The 18,346-nt window shown below is 38.8% G+C and overlaps 1 protein-coding gene across 1 annotated transcript in view; it reads left to right on the top strand.

Moving 5' to 3' along the window:
* LOC126298356 (activator of 90 kDa heat shock protein ATPase homolog 1) overlaps positions 1-18,346 on the top strand; it is an 82,317-nt gene that overhangs the window by 47,267 nt on the left and 16,704 nt on the right. The window contains exons 4-8 of the mRNA XM_049989650.1: positions 8,655-8,854; positions 15,712-15,832; positions 15,925-16,019; positions 16,136-16,258; positions 16,332-16,433. Of these exons, the coding sequence (XP_049845607.1) occupies positions 8,655-8,854; positions 15,712-15,832; positions 15,925-16,019; positions 16,136-16,258; positions 16,332-16,433 (641 nt within the window). The remainder of the gene's footprint in view (positions 1-8,654; positions 8,855-15,711; positions 15,833-15,924; positions 16,020-16,135; positions 16,259-16,331; positions 16,434-18,346) is intronic.

The following is an 18,346-nucleotide window of genomic DNA, read 5'->3' as shown; positions in this document are numbered from 1 at the left end:
CTTCAGAGCAGGGGCAAGGTGGTTGGGGCATCTCCCGTTGAATGCTGGGTCTGGGAACCTCGACTCTTACCTCCTTTCCCATCTGCCTCTGTCATCCTCCTTTTACTGTTTGAATTGCATTAAATACAGTTTTCCCCTTTCACTGCCACACTCCTTATATTCTACTTTAGGGGTAACACTCCACTGAGTAGTGGGTGCTGTTCCTTTCTATTAGTTTTGACTGTAATGGCTTAGTGGTGGGACAGCTGCAGGAGGGATGGCTTCTATTGTGTGCGGAGCCCTTGCCAGGTACCAACCACCTGTTGCTTTTATTATTTCTCACACTGTTTTTATTATTTACAGGAGCATGATGATGCAGGCTGTAGTATTGATTTGGAATAAAAAAAACAGCACCAGTTGCACTTTTATTCTTATTTTAAATACCATTTTTGCTGGTAGAAATCTCCTGTGTAGAAAGCATTTTTTACTCTCGTTGCCCTTAATTGGATTGGCATGGTGGGTGGGGGGGTCACATGTGGGTGGGTCGTATCTTGCCACAGATGACCTCTTGTCAGCTCTGACCTATGTACTGGCCTGATTAATACACTTTTTCTTTTCTGTCAATTATTTCTTAGTGCTGGCATCAATATTACCTTCTGTGCTTTTACTACTCCTACACACACCATCATCTGATCATATTTCTGGCAGATGTCACTAACTCCGGATGAAATATCCCTTGACAGAGAGATTGCTGACCTTTCTGTAGTCCCCTAACCCCCAACCAATCATTCCTCCATTCATCCAAATAAACTAATATTCGTACTGCCTTCTGTGAACCCCTGTGTACCACAAGTACGGGTATGATATATTCTGCCCTAACTGGACATGTTTACTGATAGTTAAATATATTGTAATTGGCATGTCAGAATGCTGTGAGTGAAAACTTATCCTATTTCAATATTTTATTTATTGGACAATAATCACTGCTTTCCTATTACAATTACTGGTTTCAGCTGTGACATTCTGCCCTTTAGAGATCATTGTTGTAGCACAAGAAGCCTCGTAACAGACACCTGCTAGTTGCAGCTTTCACATGATGGACTCTTGCCATTGCTGAAAAATGTCACTGCTGGGTTGCTGATGTATGTACTTTCAATATGACAGACTTACCAAGTATATTTGGTGGTGGTCTACCAAAATCATATCCATGCTTTGTGTTGTGCTAAATGTATAGGAAAGGGTGAGCTGTCTCTGGTCCTTCACCTTTCAACCCCATCTTGTGTCATCAGACTTTTTCACTTGTAATTTTAAGCAACTGTGCATGGTGATTAGCCAATAAATCGTTAAATTTTTGACAGCTTCTCACAGACACCTACCAATCTGTTACATGAGAAATGCTACAATGTACCTCTTTGTCCTTAGAACTTCTTGTGGTGCTTCATATCTACCATTGAGGAAATAATTTTTAGCACCTGCACCACTAAACGATTTTTTTTGAAAGTTACATTGTGTACAATGTTTTGTAGCCATAGGTCATTAAGACACCTTACAAACACTATCTCCAGGAAATCCTTAGAAACCGATTTGTGCCATTATCCCATCCAAAGTAATAAGCATGCAACTTGCAGTTTACTCCTGATGCACTCCCACTGCAGCTATAACATGGGCCACTATTGGACGACTACTAAGATGACTACGACTACTACTACTACTACTACTACTACTGGATGTGGTTTCATTATGCTGGGATTCACTATGAGGAGTGCTTAATAGCTGGAATCTTTCGCCAAACACTGATCATCTCTCTACCTCAATATTTTGTGGAGCAATGACGATGAGTAGATAATTTTATCAACCACACTAGACCCCCACAGGTCCATTGAGGTGGTCCCTGTGAACAGCCAGTTGGGAAGCCCACTCCTCAGAAGCCTGTATCGTGATATTTCAAGAAATGGATAGTGACATGATAGTGCAAGAAACAACAAATTTTATTACTCATTCAACAGATAATATAATACGCTAGTCTTCCGGACCTTCCTGGTCAAAGTTCGTAGCCTGATGTTCTCTAGAAATAACTGAGACTATCAGAAACAGACAGAGCAGTAAAGTGATGAAGAGGTCCCTCCACTAATAATATTTAATATAAATGACTAAGAGTAAAAGCATATTATTAAATCAATGGAAGTGTGATTGCTGGTAACAATATCTTGACTCGGTGAACGATGAATACACATACAGCAACTGCCTCGGTGTGGGCAAAACTGAAACATCAATGACAATATTCACCAGCCAGAATACCTTAGGGTTTGGACAACTGAGCAGTACTTCAATCCTTTCAATACAACCCTATTGTTATCAGTGTACTATCATGAAATATCACTTTCAACAAGATTTTACTTGCCGCCAATTTCTAACAGAATGTAGCATTGTGGCTTTAACACATGACAACCATTTTATAGATTGATTCAACTGTGGACTAGCAGAGTGCAAAGATATCTTCCCAAGCTCAAATGCTTAACCACTTAAATGACCAGCAAACAACATATGATGTTAAAACTTCCTGGCAGATTAAAACTGTGTGCCCTACCGAGACTTGAACTCGGGACCTTTGCCTTAATCTGCCAGGAAGTTTCATATCAGCGCACACTCTGCTGCAGAGTGAAAATCTCATTCTGGAAACATATTATGTTGTTTCACAAGATGAAGCAAGAGGGAGTTTTTCTTTGCCCTGTGGACAAAAGGTATTATTGTACCAATATTGGAACCTGATAAAAAAAGAAAAGCTACAGACTATTCAGTTTAATTTCTATCTTAGGCAACCTTCTGGAACCAATGGTCCATCCAATTCTGTTGCTGTGTGTAAACAACAAATACACTTTTCCCATTGCTGTGCAGAGCTTGAATGTTCAGATCCACAACCTTCGACTGTAGTCCTGTGTCAAGGAGACCTTTGCACTTACTTGACTCCTGGTGACAGTCTTGCATTTCAGGTTCATTACATTTTAATAAAAAAAATCCCATTACTATTTCCAGTTTAAGAGTTTGTATTGTCCTATACAATACATATGTATATGTATTAAAGGGGTAGGGGGTTCGACAGGGTTTGACCTAGAACCCAACCCTCTTAGCAATTGCCATAAATGGAATTGCTGCTATTGTGGGATTGAATGTATTATTGGCCTCATTTGTTGCGAGCTTCTGTCTTTATTTGAAATTTTAAGTTGCCATGCCCAGCAGAATGTAATTTTTAAAGGGCCATTTGTAAGGATATGGGTATAGTTTTGCAACTAAGAATCCCATGCAAACTTCTGCAGAATTCAGTCTGCGCACCCATACACTGAATTATATCTGATTAATTGGTGACTGAAAATCGTAAAAGACTTACTTCTTAGCACTGACGTTTGACAATAAACTGACATAGTTACTGCAAGTAACATGGATGGAGACAACCTGTAAGTGTAAATTAAATTTCCTACTCTTACGTGGAGATTGTTGTTGGGGAGGATATCTACTGGTCCTTGTAAAATTTTACTAGTCTTTAATTTTGACCTGATTACATGATGGATTTGTGTCTTATGGGTCAGAAGCACCTTCTGTTTTAGACCTACTGGATCCTGGCTGTCGCTGAGTCCACTTTGTGACTGGAGCTTTCTGCGCGCCCTGTTGGTAGGATTTGTAGAAGCAGGTTTAGATCTTAAGATATGTTGTTAAGATCTTTTAATTACATTATTGTTATGTGCTACTTTCAGAGAACCCTAATTACTATCCTCTTATGATCCATTAGAAAATGAGGAAACACCAACAATTGGAGTAAGAGACCTGCGTTGGGAGTTCTTCCTTTCCTCACCCAGCTCTTTACCTCCCAATACTTGAAATCTGTGTTATTTGTTCTTGTCATTCATAATACGTTAATGCCTTTTTCCTTTATATTATCTTCTCATGGTGTTGTTGCAGAAAGGGAAGAGCGAGTTGTGTAGTACATCTTCTGCCTCGGCTCTTATTCTGGAAGAACCTTTAGCCATACACTTCCTGTCGCTTCTCTAACTCCACCTGTACATGTCCTACGCCTTGTATAGATGCTTTCAGTTCACTGTTCTGTGTAAGTAATTTCCTGTGGCTGTGTCATAGATCTTGATTCTATCCATAATACTCACAAAATGCTTCCATTAGCTCACTGAGTTTACAGGAAAAAAATTACACTATTTGCTCCTTTGGGAATGAGTCATCATGTAAAACAGTACTGTCAGTCACACCACTATCAAATGGAGGTATTGCGAAACTTTTCTTCCAGTGGGCAAATCTGTTATAATCTACATCTGTGTGACTGCTCTGCATTTCACCCTCAAGAGCCTATAGAGGGTTCATTGAACCACTTTGATAGTTTCTCTGCTGTTCCTGTCTCTAACATTGTGCGGAAAAATAAAAATCTAAATCTTTCCGTGTGAGCTCTGATTTCTCATTTTGTAACAATGGCAACTTCTTCCTATGTGGATAGGCATCGACAAAATATTTCTCATTTGGAAGAGAAAGTTGGAGCTTGAAATTTTGTGAAAAAATCTGACCACAACAAAAAAGTCTTTGTTTTAAATATTGCCACCCCAACTTGCAAATCATATCAGTGGTGTAGGCAATATCTGTAGTATATCTGTTGCATCTTGTAAAGGTTCTGCGAATAAAACACAATCTTTGTCCCACCTTCCCTGCAACGTTATCTATATGATGGTTCCAATTTGTTGTTTGTAATGATAATTTCTAGGTATGCATTTGTCATGCATTTTAATTGTAATTTAATTTACTCCTTTTAGTACTCCTACAGATGACCTCACACTTTTCATTATTTAAGTTAAATTTCCACTTCTCGTGCCATACAGATATGTTGTCTAAATTATTTTGCAAGCAATTTTGATCTTCTCAATGGTTCAAATGGCTCTGAGAACTATGGGACTTAACTTCTGAGGTCATCAGTCCCCTAGAACTTAGAACTACTTAAACCTAACTGGCCTAAGAACGTCACACACATCCATGTCCGAGGCAGGATTCGAACCTGCGACCGTAACAGTCGTGCGGTTCCAGACTGTAGTGCCTAGAACCGCTTGGCCACTCCGGCCGGCGATCTTCTGAAGACTTTACTAGATGGTAAATGACATCATCATATAAGAGGGTTGCACAGGTCCTCATAAATTGTTTATGTATATCAGGAACAGCAGAGCACCTACAACATTTCCTTGGGAACAGGGGCTATTGCTTCCATTTTGCTTGATGACTTAGTCAGTTATTACGAACTGTTTCCTCTCCAACAGGAAATCGCAAATCCAGTCACACAACTGAGATGATACTCTTTAGGCATGCAATTAGATGAGAAGTTGCTTAATACCTATTTTTCTTAGAACGTATTCCAAAATCCTACTGCAAATAGACGTCTGTGACAGATTTCTGTCATTCAGCGGATTATTCCTGTGCTCTTCCCTGAGTGTTAGTGAGACCTGCTAAGCTTTGTAGTCTCTAGGTACAGGTCTTTTGTCGAGCAAATGGTTGTATATGATGGCTAAGTGTGGACCTATTGTATTGGCATATTCTGAAAGGCACCTAATTAGTATACTGTCTGGATCAGAAGTTTTGCCTTTATTAAGTGATTTAGCTGCTTTGTTGCACCAAGGATATCTACTTGTAAGTTATTAATTTTGGCACTGTTTGAAGATCACTCGTTTTTCGAAGCTGACTTTATAGTTTACCTTTAGGTATTTAAACCAACCTATCTTGCTGCATTAATTTGGTTTGTAAAAAGCAATGAGTGTTGGATTGTATGGGAAAAAATGCTGTGTTGAAAGTGATGCAGTTGTCATGTATAGGGACTTCAAAAAGTAAAACAGTGGGAAATCCAGGATGGAATAATTAGTCTTTTTAAGAAGACAGATTGCTACTCATCATATAGTGGAGATTTTGAGTTGAAGACACACACAACAAAGACTGCTAAACAAGTAAGCTTTCAGCCAAAGTAGACAACACACACCCATTTTCATGCCAACTCAACTCGTGCACACACAAGAGTGCTTTTTCTGGCAGCCAGAGGCAGTGGTTAGGTGTGAGAGTTGTTCCCCCCTCCCCATAATATTGATTTCAGAAAGTAAGTTACCCTTGTCCCACACTAAGGGCATTGTGCAACAAGAGTGGTGTATTGTTAGAAGAGTATATGTTTAGAGTTTTCTGCAGAAATGTTTCTGTTACATAATGGTTAACAGATGCATCATAGAGTACAAATGAAATGATGTGGCAGCTGGAAACATGCTCCAAAGTTGAAGTACATGGGACACTAAGATTCTTTCTGTCAAAATTACACACAGATCCACTGTGAAATTCTGCCTCTATAAGGGCCAAATGTAGTATTGCTTCCATTTGGTCAAATTGTTGGCACCATTTCATTACAAGGCCACACAGACGTGGGTGTTGCCAGTTTGGAAGCCCAGATCTTGCACAATCTTTTTGACAAGTTGAAAGAATGTATGAGGGAGAAGAGATTTTGGGAAGGCTCACTTAATGCTTCTGTGACCATGGAGCAGTATTGTGTGAATGAGGAATTGAGTGATTTGTAGAACATGCAGTCCTTTGCTTACAGATACTTCGTGACTAAGTTGAAAAACAGTATAGTGTATTTGTCATTTTGAAGTGTAGTGCAGCATTCAGTAAAAGTTAATTCACTTAACGTAATAATGTGTAACTTGCTTTGTGAAGTCCCTTTGTAGAATTACTCTAATTCAGAAGGAGCAAGAGTCCATATCCCTATCCACGTATCCACATTTAGATTTGCTGTAGTTTCCTTCAATCTGTTAAGATTGTCAGGATGGTTTCTTTGAAAAGGACATTTTCGATTTCCTACACCTAACTCCCGTTCTATCTGGGCTTGTTCTGTCTGCAGTGACGTCGTCAAAAGGACGTTAAACCCAAATCTTCCTTCAGAAGAGATGAAAGGTGGTGGATGATCCACACTGTTTAATTAACAGTAGGATGAGCTGCAACATGTGATGCATCAGTTGGACAGTAAATGTTTTCCGGTATTTTACATAAAACGGCTGGGTTATGGGTGAGCATGATACTTTCTGCCCCTTTTAATTATTGCTTACAGAGGACACTGTGAAATATAATAGCGGGAACATGGCATTTCCTTCTCCCAATACCAGCATTCTAAATGTTAAGAGAGGATAACATCAGCTTTACAGCTGTTGCCATTCTCTTTGTCTTCATTGGCACTAGTATTTTTCTCTCTTGGCTTCTACATTCTCATCATGAATTTCCTTGCTTCCCTGTTCCTTCCCCTCCTCAGTTATTGTACTGGAAACTGACTGTTATCAACAGCTGTTCGTTAGTAGTATGCTGAAATTTTAAACTTTACTGGATGTCCTTTATTACTTCTGTAATCAGTGTTCCTTTCAATCCAGGAACAGATTCATTTTACTGTTTCATTTTCCTGTTGTCTTTCATTTTTCTCCTAATTAAGGGATTTATGAAAAAGTTGTCTGTCAGCCCCACAGCAGTTGTTTCCATGTTGCAGAGAAGCTGTACTCCTTTTGTGCCCCAAATAGTGTAAGTATTCATTTCATTTTGTTCTGGTATCATAAATAGTGGCATATACTGATAAAATATTGGCATGTCTTAGTATGAAAACATAGGACACAACATATGCCATGTTGCAACTGTGCTCCCTACACCAAAGGGGGAAAAGACTCTTTATGCTGATTAGGGCTCGTACAGAGGCATACAGGCAGTCATTTTTTCCTCATTCTGTTTGGGAGTGGAACAGGGAGAGATGATGCTAGTTGTGGTACAAGGTACCATCCGCCACGCACCGTATGGTGGATTGCAGAGTATGGATGTAGATCTAGATGAGTAAGAAGTTGCCACAAATAATAAACAGCAGTACCTCACAATCTCTCCGCTCTCATTACTGTAAGAAATTACGCAAATTATCATTTTTCTGTCATGAAAGAAAGTGCTTCTGCTGCCATTCAATGATATTATTGAATAATTAAAGCATAGTATTTAATTTCTGTTAAGTGGTATCCACCAAAATACTGTACTTACAGTATTATATGGGTAGGAAACTTAAGGCTCGTATTAGTTAGGGAAGGCTTGACGTTTCAGTTGATCAGTGTAAGAAAGAAAATATAAAACTGTACCTGAAATGGTCTTCAACTGAAAATCTAACTGTGGTAAGCTTTTTATTGCTCTAAAGCTTTATTTATTAGATTTTGTTCAGATCTAGTGTTGAAACCAAGTAAGGTTTCAGTTCCATTTATGAAGAGTGTGACTGACTCCCCCATTTGAACACACATCTAAATCTTTGCTATTATACCTAAACCAGTTTAGGCAACTACTGGGCTGGTTCCTTATTATGCTTTGTTTGTGCTCTCTCCCTTGTAAGCAAAAGATCCCTGCCTCTCTCTCTCTCTCTCTCTCTCTCTCTCTCTCTCTCTCTCTCTCCCTCTCCCTCCCCTCCTCCTCTTCCTCCTCCCCTCCCCCCCCCCTTTCAGCTATCTTAAAATAATTAAAATTTGTGATACCTCTGCTGTAACACAAGGTATCAAAAGTTATGTGCTACTTATTTTTATCTTAATGTCGAACATTTGTATGCGTAGCCAGTTGAGCAACAAGACTTCAGTAAAGTTTTATTTATTTCACAGCTAAATGTCGTATAACAGAGGTGGAGAAATGTGAGGGAGAAGCAGTAGCAAACAACAGAAAAGGGAAATTAATATTTTTTTATGAATGGGAATTGAAGCTAAAATGGAAAGGTTGTCTTCTTGATTCAAAGAACACAGAAATAGAAGGCACGGCAGAAATTCCTAATTTGAGCGAAGAGTATGATGCATCAGAAGTTGATGTAAGTTTTATATTTATAATAATGTTGAGTTTTTTGACATTTTATTTATGATGAAGTGTGAGAACTATTTAAAAGCATTTTTGATGTATGTTAAAAATGTTTTTATGGTCATTAGTAGTTGACATAAATATTTTGCTTGAAGATCTGTGATGAGAGATGTGATTCATATCCGGGTCTACAGGTAATAGCACTGCTTAGATTTCACATTTGTAGTTTCTCAGGTATTGATAATTTTACATGCAGGAAGCTCAAATTTAAAAATTGGTATGCTGATAGGTAGTGCAAAAGTTTGATGTACATTTTAAAACCAAGTAAAAGTATTTGGGAACACAATAACAGACATCTAAACAGTTTCTATTGTAATATTTCAGTCTCAGGTTAAACAAATGTGGTATCATTACCAGTTCCACCTTCGTAGCAAGTAATCATCACACATTTTTTAAAAGAAGAAAAAAATTCAGCATTAGGAAACTAGATTGCAAAATAAAACTAATTTCTATTCAAACCTACATGTACTTGAATGTTACACAGTAACTCATTTGTAAAATGTAGTTTTTTCACTATATTCTTTTTTAAAGCAAACCTGCTAACAACTCAGGACTGGTAATGAATGATTTGTGTGACCTGAGGCTGAACTATAAAAAACTACCTAAACGCAGTGAAGACATTCACTGTGAAAGCACATCGTTCAGTTAAATACCCTGTCTTAAGTTACTGTGACTGTGTGGAAGGAAAGGAAGGAAAAAGAATGTTTTCTCAGAAAATCATTTTTTATTGTAAAAAAAGTGGATTGACAATTTTTTGTTTATTTTCTACATAAACATAAAGATTACATGGTTTACAGACTCAGCATGTGACATATACTTACCAATGAGAGAAGCATTTTTTTTTTAAATCCACACTGCGCATTTGCAAAGACAACCCTTGTGTTTCATTAATAGTCATGGTGAACACAAGACATATTGAAAATTGGACTCGTTTGAACTCGAATGACATGTTGGTTAGAATGAGTGGTATTCGTGGAAGTAGTATGTCTTCACTCTTAAGAGATGCACTCAGAATTGTTGCCTCAGTTGGATTGTTCATCAAATTTTAACTGCTAATTGGGTGCCATTGCATAACTTCGGCTAATTGAAGTTTCGTAGTAATATAATTGGTACTCCCAACAGGGAGCGGAAGGCTAATTACAATTTGTATAGAAACCAGATGACAGTTATGAGTCGAGGGGCATGAAGGGGAAGCTGTGGTTGAGAAGGGAGTGAGATAGGGTTGTAGGCTATCCATGATGTTCTTCACTTAGTATATTGAGCTAGCAGTAAATGAAACCAAAGAAAAATTTGGAGTAGGAATTAGTTTAGGGAAAATAAATAAAAACCTTGATTTGCCAGTGACATTGTAATTCGGTCAGAGACAGCAAAGGACTTGGAAGAACAGAGTGGTAATGGAATTTAGTAAAAATAATGATTTATTCCTTCATGTGGAGCTAGTTGTATAAAACTTAAGATCTAACTGCCATTTGACTGTATGGTACGCATTATTACATGACCTAGGTTTATGCGGAACACAGGTCAAATGATTTTTGACGTTTTTAACACTTGAAAATGGCCCAAGGCTGAAATCTAGATCATGTAATAAAGTTAATCACAATCAAATGACGGTTATATCTTCCCATAGTTGATGCTGAGGGCATTAGATTAGGAAAATGACACACTTAAAGTAGAAGAGTTTTGCTGTTTGGGGAACAAAATAACTGATGATGGCCAAAGTAGAGAGGGTATTGGGATACATGGGGCATCACACTTAGCAGTACTTTTCAAAACACTGTGCATAAAAATTTGATGTTCTGGTGCTGATATCTTGGATCCATTGGTGATAAAAAGGCAGGGTCATGTATTTTGGATAGCCCTTGGGCTAGGGATCATTTGTATACTCAACAGTGTGATTGTTTTAATCACTGCTTGACGGTACAGGGTCAGAGTAGAAATATTACGTACTTACTCCTGCTTACGCAAATAGAGCAAACCCCAAAGAGGGCCTTCACCAGTGGACCAAAACCTAACCGAGGATTCCAAGATATGGCTATGCACAGCAAATGGCTGAAATTTATCTAAGATCAAATCTTGAAAAACCTTTAAAATATTTGTGATATCTTTATCCCTTTGCCAGATATAGAGGTTCAAAGTTACCCTATTCATGCATGTAAAAATTAAACAACTTGGTTGATGAGGGGTATACCCATGATTTAAATAAACTGACAGATATACCCTTTGCAGAAATTCATGGGCAGTTCCTGAGAAAACACCAGAAAAAGCATTTTTCACTTTTTTTCTATCAGTAGTGGGCCATACCCAAGTCGCAGGTTCCAAGACGGCTGGTGGTGGTGGTTGTTGGGATGTTTAAGGGGGACTAAACAGCTAAGGTCATCAGTGCCCCCAAGACGGCTGTGCACAGCAAATGGCTGTAATATTTAAGATGTATTTCTAACATTCTGGTCTTCAACAATTCGTATTACTTGGCTTGTCGCCAGCGGCTTGTCACCTTTCTGTTGACAAGCTTCAAACACATTGACTTTTGCGCGCTTTAATTTTTCCGGAAATCCTCTATTTTGCCGCATCGTTCCACAAACTCAAATTTTCTTTTCAAGTAACTTCTCTGCAAGTTCCACACTGTTATAATAATTTTCAATGTAGCGGCGATGTCACTCAAATCGCACAGCATCCGAATGACGGATTGTAAACTTTAAAATTCAACTGTCCACACCATGGTATCATTACTTCATCAATTGAGATGTTTTGACTTAGATTAAATGTTTCTTTAAACTTTTGGAAAAATAATCAATTACAAATTTCACTTTGAAAAGCCAGTTTATTGTTGTCGGGAAAAATGTAAAAATGATGTTCGTCTGAATCGGTTGTGGGGACATAATTTTGCAAAATATCTGTGTGTCTATCAGCAGATTTGTTGACCAGTAATCATCGGTCCTTGCTTTTTTTTACAATCCCTGTAAGGATAGCAAGCCCAAACCATTTTCTAAGTTTGGGTCGCATAATGTTGACAAATTTGGCATTTTTTAAATCCAATTTCCTTCTAATGCAATTTTGACTGTAATTGCCATGGCGTGCACAGCCAGAGAAACACAACGGTCGGCTACCGTGGCAGAGCTATAGGCGTTCCTGCCAAACATTCAATCAGCCATGAACTACACACATGCATGAGCCTTTTTCTGGCGCAGATGGTCACACTATGATATCACCATCCACCAGTCAGGGATCGCCAACAGCCGCCAATCGTCACTCTGGAATCTGTGGAGGAAGACTGGAGTCGGTGTTGCATGGAATTCAAATTTACACCTTTGTAATATGAAAATATGCAGAAAAATGTTGCCACACGTCAGATTTTTCCAAAACGTTTTTCTAAAGTGCGGGAAAATTATACACCAATGTATAAGACTTCAACCATTCAAAGGACTGATAAGTTTCCCAGTTCTGAGGGAAAGTATATTTTACTTAACACAGAAAAGTGTATTTTTGACTGGGACATCTGGGAAAAATCCGGGAATTTTTTCGTTTTCAGCATATAAACCCTGCACAGAGTACATGACAGAGTATATGACAACGGAGTGGGGGGGGGGGGGGGAGGGAGAGAGAGAGAGAGAGAGAGAGAGAGAGAGAGAGAGAGTAGTAGTAGGACAGAATGAAAGCAACTGTGGCTGAGAGACAAGAGGCAGTGACAGTTGGAGAGCCACAAAGAGATTATGAGAATGAGTTGGGCCGAATGAGTGAGATCGACTGAGCAATTAAGAGTGGATGAGCGTGAGAGACTTCCAGTGATGGACTAGTGTGTGTGAGTGAGAGGTGACACATGTTAAAAATTTTATGAATGGTTTGCATGCCAATATTTTTGTGAAAATTTTTAAAGGCATTGAGGAAGGTAGAATGAGGCAGTTGGTACCCACTTTTCAATGTATCTTTCAATAGTAAGGGCATATTTGCCTTTCTTGTGCTCTGATGGAAGCATTTTTCCACTGGTAGAATGTAGACTGGCAATGGCAAGAAAAGCGTTTCTGAAGAAGAGAAATTTGTGGACATCGAATATAGATTTAAGTGTTAAGAAGTCTTTTCTGAAAGTATTAGTGGGGAGTGGAGCTATGTATGGAAGTGAGATATGGACAATAAGCAGTTGAGGCAAGAAGAGAATAGAATCTTTTGGAATGTGGTGCTGCAGGAAATGCTGAAGATTGAATGGGTAGATTATGTAACTGATGAGGTCGTACTGAATTGAACTGGAGAGTAAAACAAAAAATCATATCACAACCTAGCTAGAAGAAGGGATTGGTTGACAAGACACATTCTGAGACATCAAGGGATCACCAATTTAGTATTGGAGGGTTTTAGGGCGGGAGGGTGGGGGGGGGGGGGGGGGGAGGTAGGGGTGTAAAATTTGTAATTTATAGAGAAAGCCCAAGAGATGAATACAGTAATCAGATTCGGAAGGGTGTAAGTTGCAGTAGTTATTTGGATATGAACAGGAACAGAACATAGTAGCGCGGAGAGGTGCATCAAACCAGTCTCTGGACAGAAGACGACGACGGCAACAACAACAACAACAACAACAACAACAACAATGGCTGTAAATCATTTCAGCCGTATGATTGTGTTCTTAAGCAGTTGTGTCAAATTTTGCTTTGATGGACTGTTTAGTTGTTGTTGTGCTAACAACTTGCCACACATTACAAGAGAAAGCCCTTAATGAAGATGGTGCTTCTGTGAAATCCAAGCCACGATTTCGGGTTTTTTGGTGCTTTCTGTGCGAAAACACAGACAACACTCAACTGGAAAGAAATGGATTGAATGTGCGTATTCGAATGCAACATTGTATCAAAAATTAAATCAGTCAACACACTACTTTGTTTCATTAACACAAATGTACACAAAGTGAATTGTTATGGTATGAAGATCTGAAAGCTAAGACTTTCACATACAAGTACAGAAATTATTCACATTAGAATAATTGTTAGCAACAACCCGGAGTTGTGGGTAAGCCAAAACCCTGCACTGTAGCCTTGCTCGTGGCCCTAGTCACAGCACTGTGGAAAAGTCACTGCAGAGTTCTGAATTAAATGGGAGGAGCCTGGGAAATGGTGAAATTTTAAGTTGGTCTGGGAAATGTGCTCAAATGATGAAAATGGTGGTGCACTGCTCTGAAAGGCAGGTGTCAGAGTTTGAATCCCAGTTCACTCCACAGTTTTAACTTTCACATCCATTTATTTTAATATACAATAATGAATTTTCACTTTGGAATAGAATATGCCCTAATTTGGCACTTTTCTGGCATATTGTAACTGTGTACATACCTGGGACTCGAATGTGGCCTTTGCCTTTCGGAAAGTGGCAGAAGTCGAACTGATGAAAGTAAGGCTATGGGGGGCAGGTCTCGAGTCCTCCTTGGATAGGTCAGTTAGTAGTGCACTTGCCTGTGAAAGGAAAAGGACCCTGGTTTGAGTTCTGGTCTGGCACATAGTTTCAATGTGCCAGGAAAATATTTGAATACTGTTAGAGAGATTTTTGGTTATGAAAATCAGCACGAGTTATCTGGATCATGTGAACTTCTAACACATTCACAGCATACACAATCATGCTTTTCCCCGTCTCCATCTACATTTGGACACAACCTTTGTGTCATTTGCTAGATAAATAAATAATTTTGTAGTCTTATTATGTGTGTCATTTTATTTACTCTCTAGGCTGCTTAAGATAGTTGAACGAAACCACCTCTTGTGTGAAAATATAATTTCTTACTTGGATCACGGCTTGGTCATCAAGTCCCCCTTTTTAGTTTAAACCAATCACTACACAACACTTCCAAAGCCCTTGCCTTTGAAAAGACTTCTTCATAATCGGTCTGCACTCTGGAGGCACTGTCATCAGCTGCAATTTTTGTTATGCCTTTGTGAAATTGAAACTATCCCTCACAGGCAGCAAGAACATGGTGTCCAGTATGAGCTTAAATAGTTTATTAATCTGTTTCATCCACATCCACCAAACTTTGTAATTTGCTTTCCAACCACTTAAGCCATTAATTTGTGGGAAGATAGATATTTTCTCAATTTGCCTGTCAGTTGGATGCTAGAATCATTTCCATTGAACAGTACTGGTAAACAATAATTTTCCTCCTACCCCACTGTTTTCAGTCAGACACTGCTGTTACACTTGGTTTTGTCAGTTATAGCACCTATCTTTATACAACCCCACCCTCCCCCTTTCCCTCCCATTCAGTCCAACTTCACTATTGATTGCAGAGATTGGCAAGTGAATGAGTGCTGAGTCTCAAACTCTTTCACCTGCTGTATGCCATTTATGTGGTATCACTTTGAACAAACATGCTGTACAGCTAAGGTAACAATGTGTCACTTCGCTCGAACTTGACAATTTTATCTGTCTCATTATATATATGCTACTACCAAAGTCTTAACTGATTCAAATGTCCCACAACCCACCTGGATTTGCATGTAAGCAGTTCTGCATTTGTGCAGGCATGTGATGCTCCACATGCCATTTCTCGCTACTCTAAAGAGGGCTCCTTTAATGACTAAATATTATTTCAGGCAGAAATAGGTTCTTGTTTCAAATTTAAATGTACTTGTCATTTTTCAGCTGGTTCTCAGAATTTTTGTACTTCTTTCCACATGACCATTATTATTTTAAACAACTATTTTGTAACTGAAAGTACACTAGTGTTGTACACATTTAATTAAAAGTCCTGGCATTAGTCTGTGGCACTTCAAATGTTGGCCAGCAATTAATGTGAATTATCATCCCAGACTTGGTTAACATTGTAGTTCACTGTTAAACTTACAGGTAGACTTCAGTGTAAAAACTCACAGTGTGGAAGCTGACAGACTGAAGGAACTTATTGCCAAAGATGCAAGGGATGTTATTCGAAGTCAGTTGGCAAAATATATAAAAGCATTAAGGGAAGGTAAGACTATGTTATCAGTATTGTATCACGAGTTTTGTATCACATATTTATAAAATAAATGTTCAAACTTATAGTCCTTTAAATTTTCACAGAATTTGCTAAGGGCATGATACTGCCAAAGAAAGAGGATGAGCAAGCAACAAAACAAGACAGCCTTGCTAGCTTAACTGCTGGTTTCAAAAGCAAGGTACTGTGGTTTTTTTGTTTTCTCTAGATTTATTTGCGTAATTGCAGTAAATATAAAAAAAATTGAAATACTGTTTCAGTACTGTAATGTGGTCGAATCTATCTAATAATTTTCAGGTTCAAATGGACAGTCCAAGCAAAGAAGGGTCATCAAAAAAACTGAGCACAACTACTTTGACAATGTCCGTGAAGCTTCAGTGCCGGAAGGAAGAAGTTTACAATGCTCTCACAAGTATTGAGGTAAAAATCTACCATTGGTTAGCTTTGAAGTAATATATATATATGCTGTTCTGACATTTTTTAATTGTTACAGCTAGTACAGGCTTTCACCAATGGTCCTGTTGTGATGGAAGTGAAACCTGGTGGAAAATTCGAGCTCTTTGGTGGAAACATACATGGAGAATTTTTGGAGTTGGTAAGATTGTTTGAAAATAAATAAATGTCTGTTAATATTATTCTACCAATATTACAAGAGGTTTTTATGTTGATGTAAGACAGAATTCCTGCACATCAACTGTAATGTTTTGGTCCTTCATAATTTAAATTTTTGCCTATATAGGTTTGTATAGACCAACTGTGTTACAGTAGTTTACTTGTATTATGGCTCATTCTGAAATATCGCACTTCCTTACTTGGGAAACTACTTGAAGTATGACATTTTTTACTAGAATGTGTAGATAACTGAATGCTTCCCTCATATCAAAATAATTTTCATTGCAATTTGTAAACAGGTCATGCCCTAAATCGTGCTGTTGCAGCTAGGGTGCCTACACATGGGCAGCTGGATGCCTACGGGTAGTAGTAGGCAAACTGCTGATATGCTTACAGTCAGCAAAGAGTGTCCTGCATGTGCACAAACTATGTGACAGGGATGCTTGGCAGGAAGCCTGTACTTCGTGTGCCTATCAACGAATGAGCTTGATGGGTGCTTGTTGGTGTCTGTGCCCGTGGGACAGTTCTGGATTTCCTCATCCGTGGTGGTGGTGGTGGTGGTGGTGGTGGTGCCTGTTTAGATAAATATGAAATAAACAGTATTACTGCCATTAAATATAGTATTTGAGTGATGTGGTGGGCAAGTGTCGAGTTACTAGACAGTGTGTACAAAACACATTGAAACCTTCTTGCTGTTGTGGTCTTCAGTCCTGAGACTGGTTTGATGCAGCTATCCATGCTACTCTATCCTGTGCAAGCTTCATCATCTCCCAGTACCTACTGCAGCCTACATCCTTCTGAATCTGTTTAGTGTATTCGTCTCTTGGTCTCCCTCTACGATTTTTACCCTCCACGCTGCCCTCCAATACTAAATTGGTGATCCCTTGATGCCTCAGAACATGTCCTACCAACCAATCCCTTCTTCTTGTCAAGTTGTGCCACAAGCTCCTCTTCTCCCCAATTCTATTCAATACCTCCTCATTAGTTATTTGATCTACCCATCTAATCTTCAGCATTCTTCTGTAGCACCACATTTCGAAAGCTTCTATTCTCTTCTTGTCTAAACTATTTATCGTCCATGTTTCACTTCCATACATGGCTACACTCCATACAAATACTTTCAGAAACGACTTCCTAACACTTAAATCAATACTCGATGTTAACAAATTTCTCTTCTTCAGAAACCCTTTCCTTCCCATTGCCAGTCTACATTTTATATCCTCTCTACTTCGACCATCATCAGTTATTTTACTCCCCAAATAGCAAAACTCCTTTACTACTTTAAGTGCCTCATTTCCTAATCTAATTCCATCAGCATCACTCGACTTAATTCAACTACATTCCATTATCCTCGTTTTGCTTTTGTTGATGTTCCTCTTATAACCTCCTTTCAAGGCACTGTCCATTCCGTTCAACTGCTCTTCCAAGTCCTTTGCTGTTTCTGACAGAATTACAATGTCACTGAAATCTTAGTGAAGAATAAATATCTATATATTTAAATTAAAGTCCCTTTGTTGCTTCTGTCTATGTGCAGGCCAGTCTCGAGGAACTTCTGGGGGATATTGACATTGTTGTCATTAATAGGTAGATTGATTCTCGGGGAAGGCTTGTGTGTGCCGTGAACTGTGAGCATCAGAAATACCTGAGTTTTCATTCATGCACAGTAGGCAGTCACATGGACGAGGGTGATAGGAAGCACGGTGTTGTCAAGGTTGCTCAAGGCAGTTTGTTGCCTTAGAGAAGTGGTCCAGTGAGCATCGCGTGTTCATCATTGAGACATATTTGAAAATTGGCAGTTATACTGTTGTCATACAGTTTCACAGACATTGTAATGTGAGTAGCAGGGGATAAATTCCATCCTGTAACATGATTAAGTTTGTGGTCAAGAACTTCAGA

Source organism: Schistocerca gregaria, chromosome X (assembly GCF_023897955.1).
Source record: "Schistocerca gregaria isolate iqSchGreg1 chromosome X, iqSchGreg1.2, whole genome shotgun sequence".
NCBI lineage: Eukaryota > Metazoa > Arthropoda > Insecta > Orthoptera > Acrididae > Schistocerca > Schistocerca gregaria.
The sequence above is the reverse complement of the archived record's forward strand: the minus strand, read 5'-3'. Positions and strand labels throughout refer to the sequence as shown.